This window comes from Harpia harpyja, chromosome 1, assembly GCF_026419915.1.
Source record: "Harpia harpyja isolate bHarHar1 chromosome 1, bHarHar1 primary haplotype, whole genome shotgun sequence".
NCBI classification, from domain to species: domain Eukaryota; kingdom Metazoa; phylum Chordata; class Aves; order Accipitriformes; family Accipitridae; genus Harpia; species Harpia harpyja.
In genome coordinates, this window is record NC_068940.1 from 78,548,807 (window position 1) to 78,572,938 (window position 24,132).

The window sequence follows — 24,132 nt, forward strand, 5'->3', positions numbered from 1 at the left end:
GAGAGGGTTGCTCTTAGAGACTGACATTGACCTGGCAGATGACACACTGTATAAAGGCCCATCAGTTTCTCTGATCCAAAATAAGCTTAGGTAGTCTTAAGGAAATTTGTAAATATTTGCAAGGGAATATTGTGATGTTAATTACTGAAAATTTGTTTGTAGGACTTCTTGGGTTTATTTCCATGCTTTGCTTTTTCTGGCAATGTAGTCTTTTTTTTCTCTTACTTTTTGGGAGGAGGGGAGTGTTTATAAGCTGATTTCACTTGATAATCCATCCCTGTTGGAAGATACCTGAGAAGAAAACAAGATGGAGAAATGGCAACGCAGCAATCTAGTCAAGATTTGTTAGATGAGATGGATCCGGCAAGAGTGATGCACAGGAAATGACTCCTGTCTCCCTCCTGGAGTACATATGACTAGGATAAACAGGGGTTTAAGGCAAAACTTACTGAATAAGCTCAAAACTTTTGATGCTATTGTGAAGTTTTACCTCTCTTCCTTCCGTAATGAGTTGTTCTACCCAGTTGTCTAAAATGCAGTGTGCACTAAGTGTCTGTGGTATCTTTTACACATAAGAGAAACAACTGTTCACTCAGGTGTAGATAGAAAGAAATCTCTTCAGTTTGCATTTTAGAATTGAATTTTTCTGCCCTTTGTATTTTCGTGGACATTTCAGGCTTTAAACTAAGGAAACGGCGCATCACCAATGAGCCTACGGGAGGAACGGGAAACTGCCCTCACCTGCTGGAAGCTATCCCATGTGAAGAACCCTCCTGCTATGACTGGAGAATCATGGGGCTGGAGGAGTGCATTCCTGACAATGAGAAGCCATGTGGCCCTGGTACACAGGTTCCTGTTGTTGTCTGCGTCAACAGTGATGGTAAGATGCTTTTTCCCACACCGACTAGAGTGAAGATGCTAAAATGTAATCCAAAAGGGTGGCAGTTTTTGTTGCTCTCAGCTTTCTCAGTCCTTAAAACCAAGCTCTCTGGAATAGAGAGAAATGTCCTTTAGTATTGGTTAGGAAGGATAGGCCCTCTAGTTGCTCTAGGATCAAGCTCCTTCACCTACACACTGTAGATTTTCAAAGGTTCCCAAAGAGACTTTGAGAAAAGTAAATAGAAAACAGCTATTGCTTTTCAGTAGGTCAGACTCATGCCTGCAATGAATTGACTGAATTCCCTGATGTAATCCCACTAACAAAGCTGATCCTCTGAGTCCAGAACCAAGTAAAATGTGAGTAAAGTAAGATGCATTGCAGTAAGTATAGCAGGAAGAAAAATAATAATGTGTTTATTAAAAAGCATGGTTTGATGTGTGTTATGAAGTTGGTTTGACAGTCCAAGCTGCTTTGCTTCTTCAAAAGGTCAACCCCCCCACACCATTATTCAGTTGTCCTCTCTGAGAGAAAACAGATTTTGCTTGACATAGTCATAAAAACCAATTTTGAAAGCTGCTTACAAACTACTTTAATCTATGGAAGATTCATGAATTACTGTTGTGAGAATATTCCTTATTCGTTAGTAATATTATAGTCTAGAGCAGCATATAAATTAAAATAATTGTACTAACTACAGTGTAGTTATGGTAAGAGACTACTAACTCCCTATAGAGGATTAAGTAAGAGGACTCCTCTGACGAGTGTTTAACAGTTGCACAAAATATTTGTAATTAAATTGGTCAGAAGTAATAACTGATCATACAGAGATTTAAATCTTGAGCATTCATGCTCAAGAATTTGGGTCATAATTGAGTTTTGGGATTTAGAGTTAGAGTGTAAGCTTTATTTTTCTGCATACACTTAAGAGAACTGGTAACCATTTTTACAGCTCAGAAAGAGATTAGCCTAGAATTACAATATTGAATCTACTACATTTTATGTCCCTATCTCAAATAATTTCCCTTCACAGTGTAATAATCTTGTGGCAACAATACTGAAACTATTTGAAATTTTGTTTGTATATATTTTCAGATTAAAAATGGCCTTTTCCTCATAAATGAAAATGTTTCCTAAATAATTCTGAATTTTTCTCTTTTTAATAGCAAAAAAAAAAAAAATCTGTAAAAAAGTGTATTTTTTTGCTTTACTAGATTTTGGCTAGTTTGGCTTACCTTTGGTTTTGAGGAGTGGTATTTGCATAAATGTCTAACTTCTGATTAGACTAATTTCTTACTAAATTGTAATATAGACATATTGACTATAATTTATTGTAACCATAATACATTCGGAGCATGCAATCAAGCTGCTAAACTTTGAGATATCTTTTATGTATATGGTATTTTCTATTGCATGGGCTTTGGTTTTGACTTCCAAATTTGGCTTGGAATACTTGTGATTAACATTTTTACTCTCAGTATTAGTCTTTGTCTTTCTGAATTATATGGCATTATATATTGCTGTAATTATATGGCATTATACATTGCCTGTATCAGCAATCTGTCCCAGAAGGAGTGAGAAGTCTGGCTTTGGCCATGTGCCTGTCAGTCTTTAAGATTAAAGAGTTGTGGGCACAGCTTCAAAGAAAGGAGAAAACAAATTGCAATTATGGTTTGTTTTGCAAAGATCCGATCACCCACAAAGATATGTGTTCAATATCTTTTGACAGAATGCAAAAGCAATGGAGAGTAATGTAGTGGATTGCTTCAGCTCTTCCTTGAAATCCCCTTCTTCTCTTAGTAAACGATCTTCTGTGATCTTCACCAGTAATACCAAGTGGCTTTTGCTTAGGTCTCTCCTGAGAAAGATTAGCATGATACAGTAGGAGCAAAGTACAAAGTAAGGACCCACCAACCTCTAGTTTCTCCCTCCAAGCTAAGTCTGCTCAAGCATCTCCTTACTTTGCCTCCCACAGCACCAACCCGCTGAAAATCCTGTAAGCAACTCTTAAATGCTCCTCCAAACACGCACTGCCAACTCTTTCCAGGTAGTTCCCATTAAGTGCTCTGGCCTCCTACCCTGGCACAGGATTCCCCTGGTGTTCTTCACCAAACATTTGTTGCGGGCATCCAGATTCTGCTCTGCAAAATCTAAGACACCAGCACCTTGCAATCAGGCAAAGTTTGCATCAAGCCCCACAGCTGCAAGTTAGTCTGCAGTAAAATAAAGTCTGGGGAATGCTACTCTTCCATTGTCTAAACATCATGGTTTAAACTAATCATCAAATGAAACTTGTGATATTCAGTGTTCTTTGAGCACTTCTTGGAGAAGACTACATTGACTGTCAGTTAAAGACTGTGGTTCAATTAACAAGTTACATAATTTGTATAATAATTATGTGTTGCTATAATTTTGATCTAAATGGCACACAGGGAATTTCATTCAGTTTTACAAGTAAAAATGACTGTGAAGGGAAACAGTGTGTGGAAAGCATTAATTATCAACTAAGTTTGCTGTGTTACTTAAACTGAACTAATCTTTGCTTAACAATACTCTCTTCAGTCTCTTCAAGAGTGCTTTTTTTTTTTTTGTTCATATGAATTAATTAGCCAATCTTAAGTCAGTGCCTGGCTAGGAGAGGTCGGATCAAAGGGACTTCAATGTATTAAAACAAAAGTGTATTTTCCACTTGGCTTCTGCTTTATAAAATGAAAAAGGCTGGCATTGTAATTTTCAGAATAAGCATTGTACTGTAAATGTACTGCTTTAACGTAAGATAAACCCAACACTGATGAGTATCTTCTCTTTCTATGGACTGTTGCATTGTTCTATATGTTTAAAGCATAATTAGTTGGGATAACATGTCTTGACCTGGGTGTTTTACTTCACAATTAGAATCAAGTAGCAGTGTTTGTGAGATTGTGTTATATAATTGTAATGAGTTTCTCTCTTCAATTTGGTGTAAAGATAAGAGTCATTACAGCCTTTGAGACAGTAGCAAACAATAGATTATCCTCCCATGTTGTTGCTGGAGGCCTATGATTGTCATTCTCTTTCCACAGTGGATTGCAGTAATCAGAATTTTCATTCAGGCTGAAAAAATTATGACAGTCAGTACCCCAGGTTGTCATTGCAGAGGCTATAATGAACTTTGATGTATTTTATTATATAAATGGAACTTCAGCATTTTAGTGTGGAAAGAACATTTTCAGAATAAATATTCTTAGTCAGTCTTCCAGGAAATTTTACAAAGGAGTTCCTTTAGATGAAAAAAACTCCTTTTGGTTGTGGAAACTCCAAGATTGGACAGAAGCTGATCAGAATTCCTCCATCATATACATTATTTTAATAATTAGAGATCTGTGGCTAATGTTCCATGCTACGGATTAACTTTTGCTAATGATAAAATGACTATTTTTTTTAAAAATAAATTGCCGTTCACCTATTTTTATATATATATGTAATATATATAAGGCATACTTGCATGCATGCACACACATAGATGTGTACATATTACCTATTATTAAGTTCTTTAATGCAGTTCAGATATTTACAACAGATAAATTTGCTCTGTTTCTCTAAGGCTATGGCAATCTATGAATCCATTTCAAAAATATTTCTGTATTGCTTAAAGAGTAAGTCTATAGTAGGAAAGCTGGCCACTTCTCCACTCCATAACAGATACATTAGTGCTACTCATATGTAAATAGGGCAAAATAATTTCTGACATAAAGATCTGCAAAATTAACTACTGCTGAAAATGACTACAAAATTCTGGTTCATTCATTATGGGTTTTAGGTTTTTATCTTTGTGCTGAACTCTGTAGCACAGGTACTAGCAGCGTCTGTGGTGTCAACAGTGTGCTTCTGATCCTCAGACAGTAGGCTGAAATTACTTGCTCATTTTGTAGGAATGTGTAAATAATAAATTGGTTTAAACCTTTATAATATACTGGGCTTTGTACCACTGCATGTGTTACTCTGGATAAAACAGATCTTACTTTTGAAGGGCAGATTTCTTCCGGACCTTGTTCAGGCTCACTAATTGTTGGGTTACAGTTAGCTCCACAGGGGAAAGGAATGGACTCATTGCCATCTCTTGCCTCACAGCTGTGAGAGATGACTAGCCTTAGAAGAGAGAGCTATGGCAACAGCAAGGCTCTTTGTGTATATGCAAATTCCTGCAACTCTTTGAAGTGGCAAAATTGTTCCTGAAGTTGTCTAGGCAGAGATGTGTGCTGATGTAGCTGAGTGCCATGAGTTCTCTTCTGGCACCTGGGCGTATGCAGGTGACACAGGTCTGGTCTTCCTGAGACTGGAATGCAAATTCAACCCGCTGGTGACATCAGTATATCCTCATGTAAATGGGTGGGCTGTACCCTGCTTGCAATATTGGGGGTTGAAACAATGGGTTTGGTAGTTAATTAAAAGATATAGAAGGTAAACTAGTCCATTTTGTTAAGACACTCAGATGTAAACATTTCAAACCAATTAGTTTAGCTAGTTTGTATGGAGTGGCTCAAACACTGTACTGTCCAAAATGGAACAGAGTACGTTTCCTTTACCTGTGTTTATTCTCAGCTACTGTGACTGACTGAAGGTACAATACTTCAGCTATACAACAATCCTATAGGATTTAATTGCTTTACTGTTTTTCTCTAGACGTAGAAACAAGAAATATTTATTTCTGAAATATTTATTGTATTCCTTTTATTGAATTTTACTTTGCAGAAAAGCTTATAAAATTTCTTCATGTAGTTTAAATTTTCTTCTATAGTTTCCTGATCAACATCTGTATTGTGTTTGTTACTTTTTAGCTTGTGGCTTTATATCTTCTTACAATAAGCATCTAATTAAATATGTAGAATAAACTTCAGGGAAAAACTGAAGATTGTCTGGTGCAACCATTTTCACTTAAAATATTTTGTCTGGTTTAAAATTTGGCTTTCTGTATATTTATGGTTTGAATCAAATACATGCTAAATGACTAGCTGCTGGTCTAGCAGCTAATTAATTTTCATAATGGGAAACAATAAGAGAATCAACAGAAGCTTTATAGGTATGCCCAGGTATAAAGAGTCTACTTCTTTTGCCCTTTCTATTGTGTGGCTATATGCATTGAATGAAGAAACCATCAGCCTGGTTGGATTTTTTAATGATTATTTAAAAAGAAAATACCTACTTTGTTTCACTTTATGACTTAGTTCTTTTAAAAGAGTGAAGAGCCAGATTCGAATTCAAATTACATTGAATTATTGAGTTATTCCTGTAAGAGAACCGAGATCAAAATCTGCCCAGTGCTCAGCATTCAATTAGTAGAAAAATACAGTAGCTAATGGCAGTTTCTTTCAGCGCATACTGCCTTATGCTTACAGGAACTTGGTTATATGGGCATTAGTCATCATTTCCCAATATTAATTTCCTAGCTAACGTCATTACAGAATTGATTTGAATTGTTCTTTTCTGCCTGGCAGCTTTTTGGCTGACCATCTGAGGCATTTAAATCAAATGTAAGATGCACACTTTGTTCTTCACTGTAAACACGTAAGATATGAAATCTATAAGGCATTTGTTTTTACCAAGATTTGCTTCATTTAGTATAAAGGAATATAAGGAAAAATTAGTGCACACTACTGCTTAAACTATCCTATTTCAGTTCTCAGGAAGTTTGATAATTGATACTTCTTCTGTCAATAAAAGGTCACGTTTAATATGTCATACCAATTCCTTTTTGTCTCTCATCTCGACATTAGGAAAGTGGACATATCCCCATTAAGTTCTGTATAAGAATGGGTGCTTTTAGTGTTTGTATAACATGAAGTGATTTCATTATATAGGATGACATCACTTGCTTTATCAATGTCTTTACTAGTTGGCCTGGAATGTGATGCAATGATTTCAATTAAAGAGATGAGTAAAACAAACCCAGAGTTTCATCTGCATAACACAATAAACAATTATCACTTATGACAGTGCAATAGACCCTTGTTTCCAATTTATCATATATTTTTGAAGACAGAGTTGCACTTGGTATGGACAATGCCTGCAGAGACACTAATGTTCATAAAGAATATAATTAAGTTAAAAATAGGTGGGCCAACTTAATTACCAAAATCTTCTTCTTGTGTCATGGATCATAATTTGACTGTCTAGTCAGATAAGTTTGCTGGGTTTTGGCATGTTTACTTCTAAAAAGTACTATAACATCTTTGCTGAGAAGCTGTATTGGTGTACTTAAAATTTATTGGACATATAGGAGTAGAAGTTGCCATAGTGGGAAGCACAAATATTTTGGAAATATACCACAGTGAGTGCAATTACGGGTTTCATGTGATGCACACTTGTAATAACCTGCTTTTGTTTTTGATGGCACAACCAGATGGAAAAGTAGGATATTGCAAGAATGCTTGTAATAGCAGTGGGTAAATTAGGAGGGGAGGACTTTGATTCATAAATTTTGATTTACGTAGCAGCCTGCAAAACAGTAACCCAATGCTGACTAGTCGCCAAGCTTCATCATAGTAAGAATACAGAGAGGGATAATTGTAGATACATTTCAAAACAATCGTTTTTTTAGGAAGGTCAGTTTAATGCTTTACAATCTTTCCATTTGTTACTTCAAATTATGCTGTTATGAAACAAGAAAAAAAAAAGGGTTTATAGTCTGACGGATGGATTATAAAACTGGATTTATAGAGATTTATAGACCCAGTATTGAACTTCTTTGGTTTTGGATTTGTGTGTCATGTGTTAACTCCCTAGTACAGACCCAGAAAATACTTTAAATATTTTTACAAAACATACTCAGAAGAGATAATGTTACATTTAATAACGTTATATATAAAAATAATGTTACATAGTTATAAATTAAATACTACTATCTTGGAAGATTATATTACACAGTATTAATCATTAATCTTTATAATAAAATGTTCTAAGATAGTATCCTCTCATTAGATTTGATGGGAGTCAATTTTCCATCTAAGAGAAAAAGCTTGCACAGGCCTATTTATATTTTCTGACAACCTGCATGCTAATGGTAAATTTTTTTAATAAATGTTATAAAACTTCAAAGCTATGAAACTAGTGTGTTGATAAATGGTGATGATTAAAACATCATTAGCCAGTCACATTGATGCGGAATAAAAAGGAATTTTATTCTCAGTACTTCCAGCCTTAAGCAGGTCATTGTCTGACCTTTCTTTCAGATCATAATTTATGTTGAGTACTGACTAATGTAAAACCACTCTTATCTGCCAAGAAGTATTTGATTTCACAAGATAACTGTTCCAGTGGCAACTTAAAGAGCCTTGAGATAAGCTGTGTCATTTTGCAGTTCTTGGAACTCCTGTTCACTGCGCAAGCACCATCTCCACTGAATACTTAAAAAACTTCAAACTAAGAGTAAAAGGTACTCAGCCACAGTGATTACTCCAAATCGGAGCAAACAACTGAGGATCCCAGTCTCTCCAGTGTTCCTAGTGATCTGTTCCAAATTTTGGGGTGCAGGTAGCTTTTGGTAGGGTTTCAGCTATGTAGAGTCACAAACCCAATGCAGAGGGAAAGGAATAGATTTGTACTTGGGATCTGGTGAAAAGAGGGATGGAAGACAAGAGGGAGAAACTGGCACTGACGAAGCAATGAGGTTAAGAGCCGGGGAAAGGTAGAATTTGACCCTAGTTTCCTCCAGGACAGTTTACTGAGAGCAAGTAAGGAACTCAAAGGAAGTTATTAAATGTCTCTATGTGGCAGGGATTAGGAATGAATTTGGGGAAGGATTCAGTCTGGTGACGGTCAGCCCAAGGGAGGATTTGACAAGCAGCTGGAGAGAACTTGGCAGGGCTGGGTGAAAGGGAAAGTGAGGTGACAGACTGGGATTAGTGCCTGGAGAAAATAAGGCTGGATAATAAGTCAGAGAAGGGGAAGAAAGAAGGAAGCTCATCACTTCTAGAGCTGGAACACAGCACACTATAGTCTGCTGCTGCTTTTGGCCCAGAGATCACCTGGCAGAGCAGTAACTGTCCAGAGTCAGTGTAATACCCATGGCAGAAGTACTATTTTTCATTTGGCTTCTGTTTTAAACTAGAAAATTGGAAAAGAATATTATGTCAAAATTAAGTATTTTAGGTTGCAAAGCCAAGCCCTCAAACATTAGGGAATTAAGGTTGTTTGTCTGGTCCTTATGCAAATGTATCAGATGGAAGTCTTTAATTATTTAATTGTGCCTACATGACATTTTCCCCACAGAACCTGCTACTTATTTGTGAAATGGATATATCTCCTTTGGGGATTAAGTGGGCATTTTGTAGTAATGAATGCTTTGTCTTTGAGACAATTAGCCTTAGTTGTCTCATTCTTCAGGGTTTAATTTTGCTCTGCTTTTGTTCAGCATCAGCAAAATATAAATAATATTGACCTGTCACATCTTGAATGTTCTGCAAATAAATGTATTGGTGGGTGTTTGATAGCCATGACAGAAAGATCTTAGGAAAATTACCAATTCTGTTTTAATAACACCTTTAATTAATATGTAGTAAATAAAACATAGGCTCATGCCTTGAACAAAGAGAAACTAAAAATACCAAATAGCTACTCATTAAGGAGTTTCAAATCTGTGAACTGAAGGAGGAAGGGACCCAGTGGAAAAATAATAAACATGTGATTATGCAATTTAAAAAACTGCATTATACAAAGGCAACTTTAATTCTGGCATTTACTGCTGTTTGGTTTCTTGACATAATTTTGGAGGTAATTTATGGATTAGCTATGTAATCTTGCCCTAGGAGTTATCAGATGTTTGGTTTTAATTTTACTTATTTGAGACATCCTTTACTGGTACTGATGTTATTTTATAAATAGCAAATTGCTTCATTAGTGTTTTCCAGAGAAAAAATATTAAATAGAATCTACATCAAATCTCTTATTCTGAATGTCTCAGAAGGGAATTTTTTCTTTTTTTTAAGAGGGGGAAAAAGAAAAATACTAGCTAGAAGCATCTTAAATCTTGTGGGAGGCTTATAGAAAACCAGTGATGTCCTTCTAGTAGGGGAAGGATGTTTCCAGGGTACAGCTGATTTCTCTGAGTAGGAACAAAACTGCAGTGAAAACTGTCAGATTTCTGTGACTTTAGGACGTTAGCTTGTATAACTTATTAACAAAGTAGGAAAATTATAATGTACCTATACTTGCAGATGTGTTCCTGCTACTTCTGTTTTTGTTGTGTGACAATGTTATTGTATTATTTCCTTAATTTAGCATAGGTTTATAAGATGTAGTGGTATTTACCTCTGTTTGCTTTCCTGAGAGCTCGTTCTCTGAATCCATATACTGAGAGGCCAGGAGAAAGGAAAAGTCGAAAGGATAGGTTAGTTTTAGTCTTCTAGAGAGGAATCAGTTATGAAAATGTTTCCAAAAGACAAGATTAATTCACAGTCTGAGCTCCCTAAAGGTATACTGTGCCTTCCACTTGTAATGATGAGAAGATACTCATTGCAAGATAGATAAAAAGGTGTTCTCCAAAGACTGCATTTTATCTGCCAGTAGTAGGACACAGACAGAAGCATCCATGAAATTAATTTTAAAACTGTTTCTCAGAAATGTGTAAACATGACAGTGGCAGTGATCTCTTTTACACCTCTTGGGTCCTGTGTTCTAACTGTGATTGAGTTGAGCTGTCAGATTACATGTACAGTGACAACTCTTTACTAGCTGCAACTGGATGAATAATGCAAAGAAAATGTTTGCAATCATCTTTTACTACATGAAATAATTTTTCTTATTCTCTTAACCCCCCTTTTGAGTTACAGGTATATTTGTGTGGCAAAAGGTATCACAGATATTTATGAATGCATAGTTGTAAACTTGGTGCAAATTCACTGTCTAGTTATAAAATATTAGATAATTGACAAACTGAAAAATTCGTCTAATATTCTGTCAGCTGCATGCCATTAGTCATTGTCTTCAGCTGTGGGTTATGCTCTTGCATTGGAGAGTGGAATAACATTAAAATGTTGGTGGCCAAATTCTAGGAAAATACTTGGTGATGAAACTGCAGTGCTGGAGTATTTATGAATCAATTTATGATGCAACTTTGTGAACTTCTAAGCTTAAATTTATAAAGTTATCCTCCAAAACTCATACTTATGCAGAAAATGAGAAGCCTGAAGGTTCATGAAAGTTATGGATATTTAGTGTTTCTTGAAAACCAGGCCGTTTAAGGTAGCTGTTTAAAATATGCAGATTAGTACCTCAGTGTAGGAAATTGTTGAAAAGATTGACTGTGGCAAGCACAGTCATTTTACTGACATTAGTGGAGCTGTCACATTGTTTTCATGCTACTGTTTTTGTAGTCTTGTCTATTATTTCCTTTCTATGCTTCTATTCTTAACTCAGCACATCAGAATTATCATTTCTAATTGAACTGGTTTGAAGTCGTTGACATTCCATTGCCATTCTTGGACTTGTTCTCCACTTAATTTTGAGCTTTTAAACAAAAAGATATATTGCAATGCTAAAATAGATACATGTTGCATTTTTATATCCAGGTATTTTAATTTGTACTATTACCAATGTTCAAAATAACACTACCAATATTTCTAAAGTCTGTCAAAGGAATTTTTTTCACTGTTAAACACAATAGAGTTTCTGTAACATTTTGCAACAAATGGAGAAAGTATTTTTTAATTTTATTTTTGAAGTCATATTTCTATCTCTTTTTGTCACTATATGATTTGTGGCTTGATTGGGAAAAGTTTATGAGAATGTCCAGTTGATCGTGGGATCAGCTACATCTTTTTAAGGTGAGTTGGTGCTTTTGGCAAGTGTTCTTAGAAATATATTGTAGATTTTCAAGTGATCTCATCCTCCAGAGTTGCACTGTGTCTTCTTGTTTCCTTATAGCTCTGTCAGCACTTTTCCCTTCCTTTCCCCGTTCTGCTTAAAATGACCTATTGGTCTGACATATTGATCCCACTTGGTCCCATGACTGATATTGATTTTATTCTCAGTGGGACCATAGCCTGTCATCAAACTTACTTTTTCTTTCATATCAAGATGACGTTTGATTGGCTTATTTGACACGAGAAGGCAACTGTGCTTGGTTATGATCAATACACTTGTATTCTCTGTTCCTTATCGTTCTCAGAAAGACTACATTGGCAAATGAACCATGGAAATGCTTCAACTACCTGTCAAGCAGTAGGAAAATCTTACTCCTGTTGTTAGGCAATGTGTAGGTACTCTTCTGGGCTCTTTATTAGAAATATTGGACTACTATCCCTGTGGTACAATCTACTATGGCATAAAGTATAGCAGATTTTCAACTAAAGGCATATCATGTTTGAGTTTTTGTTTACTTCCTCTTGTCTGCATGGAGACACTTAGGAAAGGTGATCCAAATTAACTGCAAAAATATTAAACTATATTAAATGTGTATGTGAATCCTCTTATTCAGAATTAAGGTGGCCTTAATTCTATTTGTTAAGAATTTTCTCTTTCATTCTGAATAAGGATAGCTATACAAAATGTTAATACAGTTTAACTAATCTCCTTCAAAGTCCCATTTTAATTAATTTGGATTAATTCTTCAGTATTCCTACTTAGATCAGTCTTTTTCAGTGATACATTATCACTAATAGTTCAGATACAGCCTCTTTCATGCTGGTGGTTATTCAGTGGTATCAGAAGTAGTGAAAATTCAAAGAAGGTATCACCTGCAAGAAGAGTTTTCCATTAGTCTTTGATGCATAATACAAAGTAAGCACTCAATAACTTATAGTATTGTGTCAGAGATAAAAAGGCTCTGTTACTTTTTAAGCCATAGTTAGTGCTGTAAGACACCCTCAGTGTGTCTCTGTGTGTATAGTGAAGGAACTGACCTCATGTTTGTTTGTTTATTTATTAATTGGGAGCTTCACAGGTAGCCAAGTGATTTATGTATGCTTGGGGGAACTGATACTGTGGCTGTCACCACCACCACTACCTTACAAAATTATGTAAACAAATACAGGGAGAATTGGAAAACCTTTTTCCATATTTTCCGGGTGAAATGTATGTAATTTAGTTTTTCAACCCGAGTAAATCTAGCAAAGCATAGTGAAAAATAAAAGAGGGGATAAAGGAATAAGAGGTAAAGTTTGAAAGTGGATACCATAAAATGTTCTTGTTAAGATGACAGGGAGCAGAGTTTCTTCCACTTTTCTCATTCTCATTGAGTAAAGAATTCAAGCATAAATAAGAAGTTTGCACTTTAATGGAAAAAAAGTAAGGTTTTTTCCCCAGCCAAACACCTCAGATTATTGTATATTTCTGAGTTAACATAGTTACGGAATATTATTTTTTCATACTGTTGTTTGATCTGGCCAGATGACACTGCATTTTAGATTGAAACAATATTATTTGGATAACGAAATTCCTTTCCCTGATTTTATTTCCCTCTGTCAGATTTAGACTTTATCTACGTGACTGTAATCCAGGTAGATAACTCCAATATAAATAAAGGTACATATGTTCTTCTATTACCAGACATGAAAATGGGATTATTGGAAGCATTAATATTGCATCTGAAGGTGTGAGTTCATTATTCTTAACCAGTTACATACAAAGAACATCCAAAGATATTTCCCATCTGAAGCAATTTTAGCAGAAATTATATGTCTTTAAAATATGTTCTTAATTTTTGTTTCAGAGTTGTCCATTTATTGCTGTCATTTCAAAGTAAGGTGTGTTATTTTGGGTTTGATTATTCCTGTAACTGTTCTGTATATGGTGCAAAACCTTACCTTTACATGATGCAGTAAGGAATCCTGAACTGGATTTCTTAGCAGTGATTCACTTTTCTTGAAATTTGTGTGTTTGAAACTTTGGAGGAGCTTACAACAGGGAAGAAGTTTTGGAAATAGAACTGTCTTACCTCTGTAGCAGAATGCCTTTCACATCTTTTAGCTTTCCTATAAACCACTTGCAGGGGGTTACCTGCTTCTGCATTCTTTCTACATAGCTGCTAATACACTGTGTTGTGGGGAAGGTGTTTTCGGTTTGTGTGGTGTGGTTTTGGTAGCAGGAGAGGGGCTACAGGGGTGGGTCCTGTGAGAAGTTGCTAGAAACTTCCCCGGCTCCAAGTCAGACCCACCGCTGGCCAAGGCTGAGCCCATCAGTGACGGTGGTAGTGCCTCTGGGATAACAGATTTAAGAAGGGAACCTGCAGCAGAGAGGGAAGTGGTATGTGGGAGAAACCCCTCTGCAGACAGCGAGGTCAGTGAAGAAGGAGGGGGCAGAGGTGAGCAGGGGAGCAGATGCCCACCTGCAGCCCAGGGAGAAGCCCATGCCAGAGCAGGTGGATACCCCTGAAGATGGCCGTGACTCCATGGGAAAGCCCGTGCTGGAGCAGTCTGTGACTGAGGATCGGCCTGTGGAAAGGACCATGCTGGAGCAGTTCATGAAGAACTGCAGCCCGTGGGAAGGACTCACGTCGGAGAAGTTTGTGAAGGACTGTCTCCTGTGCGAGGGACCCCACACTGGAGCAGGGGAAGAGTGAGGAGTCCTCCCCCTGAGGAGGAAGGTGCGGCAGAGACAACGTGTGATGAACTGACCCCAACCCCTATTTCCCCTCCTCCTGCACCGCCAGGGGGAGGAGGTAGAGAAAATTGGGAGTGGAGTTGAGCCGGGAAGGAGGGAGGGGTGGGGGGAAGGTGTTCTAAGGTTTTACTTCTCAGTATCCTTGTTTTGATTTGATTTGTAGTAAATTAAATTGATTTTGTTTCTTCCCCAAGTTGAGCCTGTCTTTTGCCCATGACCATAAGTAGTGAGTGATCCCTCCCTGTCCTTGTCTCGACCCACAGGTTTTCTTTATATTTTCTTCTCATCCCACCGTAGCTGATGGGGAGGAGTGAGTGAGCGGCCTCGTGGTGCTTAGTAACTGGCTGGGCTTAAAGCATGACAGAAAGTTAGCAAACACATGCTACTCTAAGTTGTAGCTGAGGTGTAGTAGTAGCATTTACTGGTGTGGTTACAGAAAAGGAGCAGAAGTGCTCAGGTACTGTTGTTGGAATTAGATTTCTGCATGAATGTGGGGGTTATTGAAGCCACTTTCTTCCTACTCGTCAAAATTTCTTTTCCCATAAGGTGAATACATGAGGAAAATTGCACACAGTCATCAACAGGAAGTTATTGCTTGTAAAATGTGGTGTTTCATCTCGTTAATGAATAGAAAATCTTAAAAAGATCCTTAAGTGTGTTGACATGTTGTGATCTTTGATTTGAGAAACACCGGATATGGTGGGTTTCTAAGCTCCAACTGTTTTCCTTTTGTATAGTATTAGTTCCTGCCATTATCAGTCATTTTTCCTTGCAAATGTTTGCTTAAAAAAATTCAAAACCACATTTTAAAATTTAAGATTACATTTTAAAAGGTATTCAGATCTTCCAGTATTTGCTTAGTGAAAGGGGAGTAGTCAGTGGCCTTTTCTATGTCGCTGGTTTGTGTGTGCAATCATGTTAAATGTGTAAGTATGATGGTATATGTGCTTGTGCTAGCAAGTTTCTCATTTAAAAAAAAAAAAATCCCTCCAGGTTTATGAGATTCATGATGTTTTTTTAAATAAGTGGCCAAAGTATCATGTTTATAATTTTTCTTTTAGGAAGGAATAGTCTGTATGATACTACTTGAAATTCTACATTGAAACCAAAACCACGGTAATGTTTCCCACACAAATCACCAAATCAAACAGTTTACAATCCTACAATGTTTTCACATCATTAAACTATTAGACCAACTTTCTTTCATTTTTGCATAATGAACAGATGTGAGAAACTAGTGTATTTGTCTTTATTGAAATCAGTGCCATTTCTGCTTAGGCTTCTTAAAAGAAAATTACTTCACCAATATTAACCATCAACTAATTAAGACGTACTTAATTAAATGCAAATGCTACTTAGCAAAAGCAATTGCGAGAGAAGCATGTGATTAGGGAATTAGCAACTGATTTAACACTTGGAGCTACCAGCTAGGCACCTAAGCAATAGCAATGAATGCAGAAACTTCGCTTGATAAGCATAATACAAAGGAAAAATACACCATCTTTTCACAATGTATTTGTTGAAAAACTTCAGAGCCAATGAAGTAGAACATATTGAGAATATAAATTGTAGGTTAATGTTGCTTTATGTTCAGTAATTAGAGAGGTTAAAAATTTTTCAAAATGTTGAAAATTTATCAATCTACCTCATGCAGAGAGACTTTTTGACAGCTGGTCATTCAGGAACTAGAACAGAAAATAATTACATACAAGGTAACTTAGTGTTGCCACTGTTTTCAAGGACACTGCCATTTTACTAACATTAAAGCTTATGTTGACAGCCTTTATCTTTGGAGCAGACATGAATAAACATCATCAACATGTTATAAAGGCTGCTGGGATTAATAAAACATTTAAAGTTTCCTAATGTCTTTCAAAGTATGTGTTATATACAAGTATTGAACTGATTCAAGAGCAAAAGTTGGTCTGTCAGTCAGACACTATTGCATGTGGTGCTTTTTTTTTTTCCTCCAAATACTCTTAAGATTGTTGGGCTAAACAAGATGGTAAATGATGAACTGCATGTAAATATTATTGTTTCCCCTTTCTGGGGCTTATTTAATTAGGTTTTCAGAGATTAACTTCTAAATTCTTCCTACTGAAAAATCTGGGTCAGCCTTTTGCAGTCGTGTATGCATTTTAATTAGAGACATGTGCTATGAGAAAGACAGCTTTCCTCAGAGAGTTCCTCTTGTATAAGAAAAAAACCCACAATCAAACAACAAAACAAATAGAATTACCAAAAAAATACAGTCATGGTATGAGACTGAATCTCCAATCAGCAGTTCTGATAAAGTTGAAGTAAGATAAGGAGATTTGAGGAAGACAGATCGCAAGTGCCTGATTATGCAAAAGGACAGAATTTGAATGAAAGTAGTATATGGGCTTACACTTTTTCCTATGCATAGTTCACAACAGAGTTGTCTACATCTTCTGATCATTGAAAAAAGAAAAATCCACACTACTGCTGCAGCACCGTGGTTTGGAAGGAAAAGTTAATCTGCTGTGACAGTTCATGCTAGGCAGGCAGGATTTTTCCTTTTGTGGTGAACTTTGGCGACTGGTAAGCACTCAGTGATTTGAAAGAAATGCAATAGTTTTAGAAATGAAAATGATAATGTTGGTTTATCCTGGTGATTGACTATTATCTGCTTATTAACAGATATAAAGTTTCCTGGAATCTGAAAAATGTATGTTTTTTGATAAATTTAATAGCTTTTCTGTAATGTGAAGAATTTCCCATTTTGCATTAGACTAATCAGCCGATGTGCAGACAAGGTTATTACTAATGAAAGTCTAGTGTAGAATTTCAAATTTGGATACATTTGTAAGTTTTCTATTATTTCAGTGGTTCTCTTGAAGTTGTTTTTTTAATTTTCTTTAGAATAATGACAGTTAAACTCAGTGCTTTTTTCTATACTGTTACATTCTAGTCATGATGTTCTTGTAACTTTGAGGCAATTAGATTTTAGACTGATCTTTTCCTGCTTATTTTCTGCCCTGAGTTATAATTAAAACAGACATTTAGGCACTTCAGAATTGTAGGAAAATTAAAAAAAAAAAAAAGCATTTTCCCCTCTTCTAGTCAAACTATCTTTGTATATCTACAGGAATAATGCAAAAATTGTAAAATTGTAGCATGTACAAACTTTTTAGTGGAAAAGCATATGCTTTAGTAACTTCGGGTACGGAGAGTGGTTAAAGTCAGTTCCATGTGAAAAACAGGACTGCGCATATACCACAGATCTGGTGTTACTAAGTTTTGAATATAGATATGCATATTTTGTTCTTGATGGGCAGAGTCCACATACCAGCTTTGGCTCCTCAGCCAGTCTGAGGAGGTCGTTCAACACATTTGAAGACTGACGTAGGAGTCAGCGTGAGGACACGTGTAGGTCCTCATGTGGGAGGAATGCATATGGGAACCTGCATGGGAATTCAAGATAAAGAACAGTCTCGTTAGCCATTTCGGCCTTTACAGCCCATACAGGAGGCAGTGCAATACTTTCCTGTTGATTATTTTTCTACACGGGGAAGGAAGGAAGCAGTAAATGGCAACCAGCACAGCTCACAGCTTTTAACATCTTGTGAACTAACTACATTTTTTCCTGCAGCCTCCATGCTTAGAGGTATTACTGAAGGCAACTGAATAATAACAAGGCCTTCTTCCCCTGCAACCACTGAGCACTTTGAAAATTGATCTCTGGGGTACCTTGCCAGGTATTCCAGGTGCCCAGAAGTTTTCCAATGGATGACACATTGTGTGCCTCTTTTCCAGCTTCACTGGCCAGATAAGAAAACTGGTAAGAGAGGCATCAGCCAAGACATTGATGCCTATAACTGATATAGTCACATACATACAACACAGTATATACCCTAGTATGTATGACCAGTTGTCCTGGTTTCAGCTGGGATAGAGTTAATTGTCTTCCTAGCAGCTGCTATAGTGCTATATTTTTGAGCTAGGTATGAGAATAATGTTGATAACACACTGATGTTTTCAGTTGTTGCCAAGTAGTGTTTAGACTAAGAAGTCAAGGATTTTTCAGCTTCTCATGCCCAGCCAGCAAGAAGGCTGGAGGGGCACAAGAAGTTGGGAGGGGACACAGCCAGGACAGCTGACCCAAACTGGCCAAAGGGATATTCCATACCATGTGATGTCATGTCTAGTATATCAACTAGGGGGAGTGGGGGTGGAGGGATTGCCACCTGGGGACTAGCTGGGCGTCGGTTGGCGGGTGGTGAGCAATTGCATTGTGCATCATTTGTACATTCCAATGCTTTTATTACTACTGTTGTCATTTTATTAATGTTATCATTGTCATTATTAGTTTCTTCTTTTCTATTCTATTAAACCATTCTTATCTCAACCCACAAGTTTTACTTCTTTTCCCGATTTTCTCCCCCGTCCCACTGGGTGGGGGAGGAAGTGAGTGAGCGGCTGCGTGGTGCTTAGTTGCTGGCTGGGGTTAAACCATGACACCAGTACATCCAGATCATGCAGTGCTCTGAACTAGCAGTCTTTTCCATCCTTTTGTATTTTTACATCCTCATTTTTAATGTGCAGTTTTAAAAGCACTTGAATGACATTCTGTAGTTTCCTGTGGTCTGTTGTACTTATAAGCAGACTATCATATGTTGGCTACCAGGAGCCACAAAAAGAAGATATTGGCATAACTGAGCCTTTTTTTTTCTTAGACTTGCAGATATACTAGTGAATTTGAACACGTTCGACTAAGCAATACAGGGTCCAAAGTCTGCAGTTTTAGCATTTAGGCTCAGTTGCTGTCATTACTTTTTATGACCTTCAAAATATAACTGCAAGATTTGTTTTACTACTGCGTGATATTCCTGTCCTTTGCTGACTAGACAGGTATTTAAAAAATAATGTTCAACATTAATGTTCAAAGCACTCTCTTGATTTGATCCCATTTATTGTGATTTTATTGTCAATTTTTTACTTAGTTTATATCAGGTTATAGTTCAGCCTTTCAGAGACTATAGCTGGTTTCGAGGCACAGGGCTGAGATGAAGTTAATTGCCTTATTGCGTAGGACTCCAGGAGCATTTTTATTTTACGTTGACTTTTTTAGTTGTTCTCTATGCCTCATTGAATCTTGCAGTGATTTTACTGTTCATTTTAAGGCTTTAAAAAAATTTTGCCTTCTGTTAAGCACTTGCCTTTCCATTTACTACAGGTCAGAATTTGACAACAATTTTTTACTGTGCACTGAAGCATGCATCATATTAAAAGATGCACAATAGGCAAGAGGGTTTCCTTACCATGTACCATGTCTCTCTAGTGATACCAGCTCTAGAAATGCTTCCCATTGGAAAGCTCTTAAAGCATTTTACAGGCAACTTAAATATCAGACACATTTTACAGGTGAGTAAACAAAAACACAAAGGAGTGACATGATTCAACTACATTAAACGGAGAACATAGGTCTTCTGTGGTCTAGTCCAACCTTTAGCATCTAGACCAAATTTTCATGGATACCATATCTGCTTTGTGAATGTAATAAAACAAGAATGGTGGTATGAATACAGTCTGATACTTATGAATAGTTAGCCAGTCCTCCTGAATGCTATTCACAGGCTACTTCCCTAATCTGTAAAAAATTTGCCTATTCAGTAGGGAGGTTGGGGGTTGGTTGGTTGGTGGTTGGTTTGGGGGGGGGGGTGTTGTTGTTTGTTTTAAAGCAATTAAATAATTCAGTAGTTCAACAGTGGCTCTGGTGTGTGCATACATACTAGAAGGTCTTCACACCAAGGAGGTGGCCACAAGAAGGTTTTAATTTAATGACTTGCTTTGCTGATTGTCTAGCTGGATCCACCAAAACAGTTCAAGGAAGAGATGTGGATTTGAAAGGCTATCTCCTCGGCACTCTTTACTAGTGATACAAATCTGTAAAAAATCCCAGCAAAGGTTTAAACAGTTTTTGACATTTTAAATCCTTGAAAAAGAAAACCTCTTTTGCCTCCTGCCATTTCTACATGCAGTCACTCCCTTTAGTGCAATTTGGAGACTTTAGCCCAAAATGTGCATCTATTGCATGAGAGAGAAATATCATTCAACTACGTAGGCACTGTTTCTGAATATGGACTATTGCTAGATTCCAGATTTTAATAAACAAATCAACGGATAAATGGTGAAGAGTATTCTTGATAGAAGTGTCATATTCTGTTTTCATCTTTCTGCTTTTTACTTTTTGTTGCTCTGTTGCTTAGAGTATAAGTAACTCAGGGCAGGAGTCTCAGTTGTGTTTTTGGAGTTCTGTCTTCAACTCTTGTACAACATAAATGTATACCTAGAAAGTTCAAATAAAATATTAGACTGCACATGACAAACTTTTTCAAATGGGACTTTTTCTAACTAGCTTTAGTCTTTACATTGGCATTGTTCCCAGCCTATGGTTGAGTGGTTCCTGGTAGTTGACTACAGTATGCACTTTAAAGAGGAAGGCAACAAAGGTCAAATTGTTCATAAAATCATTAGTGAAATGTCAGAAACAATTTGGTCTAAATAAAATATTTCCCTGAAGATAAGAAGTACCCATTATAAAACATTCCTTCCAACTGCATTTCTGTGCTGTTGAACTCATCAGATAAGGATTGGACAGCTGACAAAAACTAAATGCTAATATGGAAGATACATATTTCTAGAATATTTTCTCTGTAAAGGTGAAGGATGAAAGAGGGCTTTGATTTTGGGAGAGAGTGAAGGCTTTTTTTTGTTTGAAATATGAACTCAGACTAAAACTAATTTAACACAATTTCTCATTGTGACCCCAAATTTAGCTTGAGTTTCAAGGTAACACCACCTGAGTTGGCAGGCAGTAAATAAGCTCGATATAGTATTGTATGTTTACACTATGACATACTTGTAATAGTAATATTGTAATAGTAGTATTTCTTGCAAAGTGTGAAAGTGTCCCAGCAGTATACCTCCTTGAGTCTTACCTGGAGATGAAACAATTTGAGAGTAAGGTTCATCCCTTTTGTAGCTTTTTTTCTATTCTTTGGAAAAAAAGTTTGCAGTCTGCTCCTCTGTCTTGTCCTTCAACCCAGACACATGCTGTTCTGATGAATCAGGCAGGAATCCCTCCTGCGTTGGTGTGAGGGTGTGATGACCTGTGATACAAGAGAAAGAGCAATAGATGCAAAGATTCAGTCCAGTGAGGGGGGCAGAACTTCATGTGGGAGATCTATGAAGCCTTTGGCAGGGCTCAAATTTGTATTTTTAATATGGGAAAATACAGCTATTGACACTGACTTGATCTCAAAGGTCTTTGTAATTCAGATGATTGTGACTACTTCAGGCTATTTTAAAAGCATGAGCTGCACGACTTCCCTGGTTTGCAGAGCCGAGGAAGATTGATATTTGCAAAAGTTCTGTTGTTCCTAAAGATTCTGTATGAGTAAATTATTTGACACTGGTTAAAGGGATATAATATTGGATGGATGGCCCTCATCTTTTCCTCTTTTATAAAGAATTTGGTTGTTAATAGTTCTGGAACTCATGATTTCTCACTAGCACTAAAGAACCTCCTTTTTTCAGGAACTCAGTTTATGAGAGATTCTTATTTGAGAGGTTTTAAGACTTTGTAAACCTTGAATGACAAAAATGTAGTTTCTGTTTAGATTAGTATTTGAGTCACTTTATTATTATTCTATTAAGCAGTAAAAGCCTAATTTGAGACTTGGGTAAAGCAGTGTTTCTAGGTCTTTGGCTTCATTTACAGTATACACAGTTCTCACTGAATTAGCTTTTCAGAATCCAGGTGGTAGTTATTAACACTGGCTGATGTCTTTATCATTAAATTATAGAGTATTTAATGATTATTTCAAACAATTTTTTTCCTGTATCGAAGACTTATATTCATTGCAAATCTTGATGAGACACTATTTTGTTGATATTAGCTATTAAAACAAAAGGGTTGACATAATGGATTGTAGCAAGTGCAATGCTATAAGCATTCTTGTTCAGTCCTGTTGAGATCATGTATGCTTCAATAATGTTTCAGTAGATGAATCATAATTCAACAGAAGGTTTCATGCCCTAGTGCAGCAAGGTTCACATAGCACAATAGGCATTCAGATACTTTGAAATGTTACGCATTTCAGAAAATTAAAAAAAAAAAAAAGTTTCATGTTTACAAATGAACTGGCTCTTTCCATGCATGCCTTGATTGGACATGATTAACAGGGCCTCAGAAGTCCAGTGTGATCTTATAAGCAACTTTTTCACAGTTCCTTGCTAACTGGCGTTATATATCGGGCTACTGCTCAGTTCCTGGTGCTTTTCGTTCCAAGCACTTTCTGTAATTGGTTTGTATTATAACAAGGCTATAATTCTAAAATAGTGAATCGAAATCTCTCCCTCCTTAGTTCATTTTTTCCATCATCTGCTCCAAAGTGAAGATTTATCCTGAGGCTTTTGCCACTGTCAGTGAGACTTATTGACCTCAGAATATGTGGTCATTCATTCATTCCTCACTTAATGGATATTAACTAATTTGATCAGGAAATCATATGTCACCTTACAAAACTAACCCCTTTGCGATTAGGGTGCTGTTCAGACAGATTTCAGACACAGTGCTCCCACGATTTCCTTACTGAAAACAAAAGCAGCCCTGCTACTTAAACACTAGCTAGTATTTTAATAAACAATTTATACCAACCTGGATCTTTTTATTATAATGAAATGTATACATTGATGTGACCAAATACAAATGCATAGATCTTTTTATACTTCCATGACACAAGAAGTGATGTGTTACTGGTTTGCTAACAAATGAAGATCTTTCTAACCATACAAGACACTGACTGCAGCTTACTGCAACTCTGCATATTTTGATGCATAGCTGCAATTCAAAGGATGAATTCTGGGTTATAAAACTGGATGAGCTGGAAGTTAGGATACTTTTCCCCTTCTCCCACAAATGTGGATGAAGACTAGGTGATTACTGTACATGCACTTTCATGTATGCAGTTTTCCATAGGTGTATTGTATACTCTGTTATTCACATTAGGATTTTCTGTGGAATCAAATATGTATTAACAAAATGAAAGCCTAAAGACCACCCAGGCTGGCATTCACTTCAGCAGAACATCAAATTAAACTAGGTTTAAGCATGTTCTTCTAGAATCAAGGCAAAGGAGACAAGTAATTTTAATAAAAAATCTATTTACCTTTTTTATATAGAAGAACAGAATCTAATTTATTTGTGTGCCCATCTGGGCTAGATCACTCATTTTAAGTTAATTTAACAAATGATAGACTGCTACTGGCCTTTTCTTTCCCAGGAGAAGAGGTTGACAGGCAGCTGTGTAGAGATGCTATCTACCCAATCCCAGTTGTCTGTGAAGCTCCATGCCCAAAGGACTGTGTGCTCAGCATGTGGTCTGCATGGTCCTCCTGCTCACACACCTGCTCCGGCAAAACCACAGAAGGGAAGCAGATGCGTGCCCGCTCCATTCTGGCATATGCAGGTGAAGGTAAGGTTGCATACTCTTGCAGACTCTTATTTGATTGTGAATTCTCAACTGTCTTTGTAATGTCAAAGTAATTTCTTGATCGACAGAAACAAATTATTAGATGGAGTTGGGTTTTTTTACATATAGAAAAATTATTTAAATGCTTATCCTACATTTACTCATGGTACCTAAAGCTGTTTT

The 24,132-nt window shown here is 36.7% G+C and overlaps 1 protein-coding gene across 1 annotated transcript in view; it reads left to right on the forward strand.

Moving 5' to 3' along the window:
- Window positions 1-24,132, forward strand: part of THSD7A (thrombospondin type 1 domain containing 7A) — a 290,245-nt gene that overhangs the window by 186,638 nt on the left and 79,475 nt on the right. Inside the window, exons 8-9 of the mRNA XM_052801303.1 lie at window positions 677-880; window positions 23,761-23,952. Of these exons, the coding sequence (XP_052657263.1) occupies window positions 677-880; window positions 23,761-23,952 (396 nt within the window). The remainder of the gene's footprint in view (window positions 1-676; window positions 881-23,760; window positions 23,953-24,132) is intronic.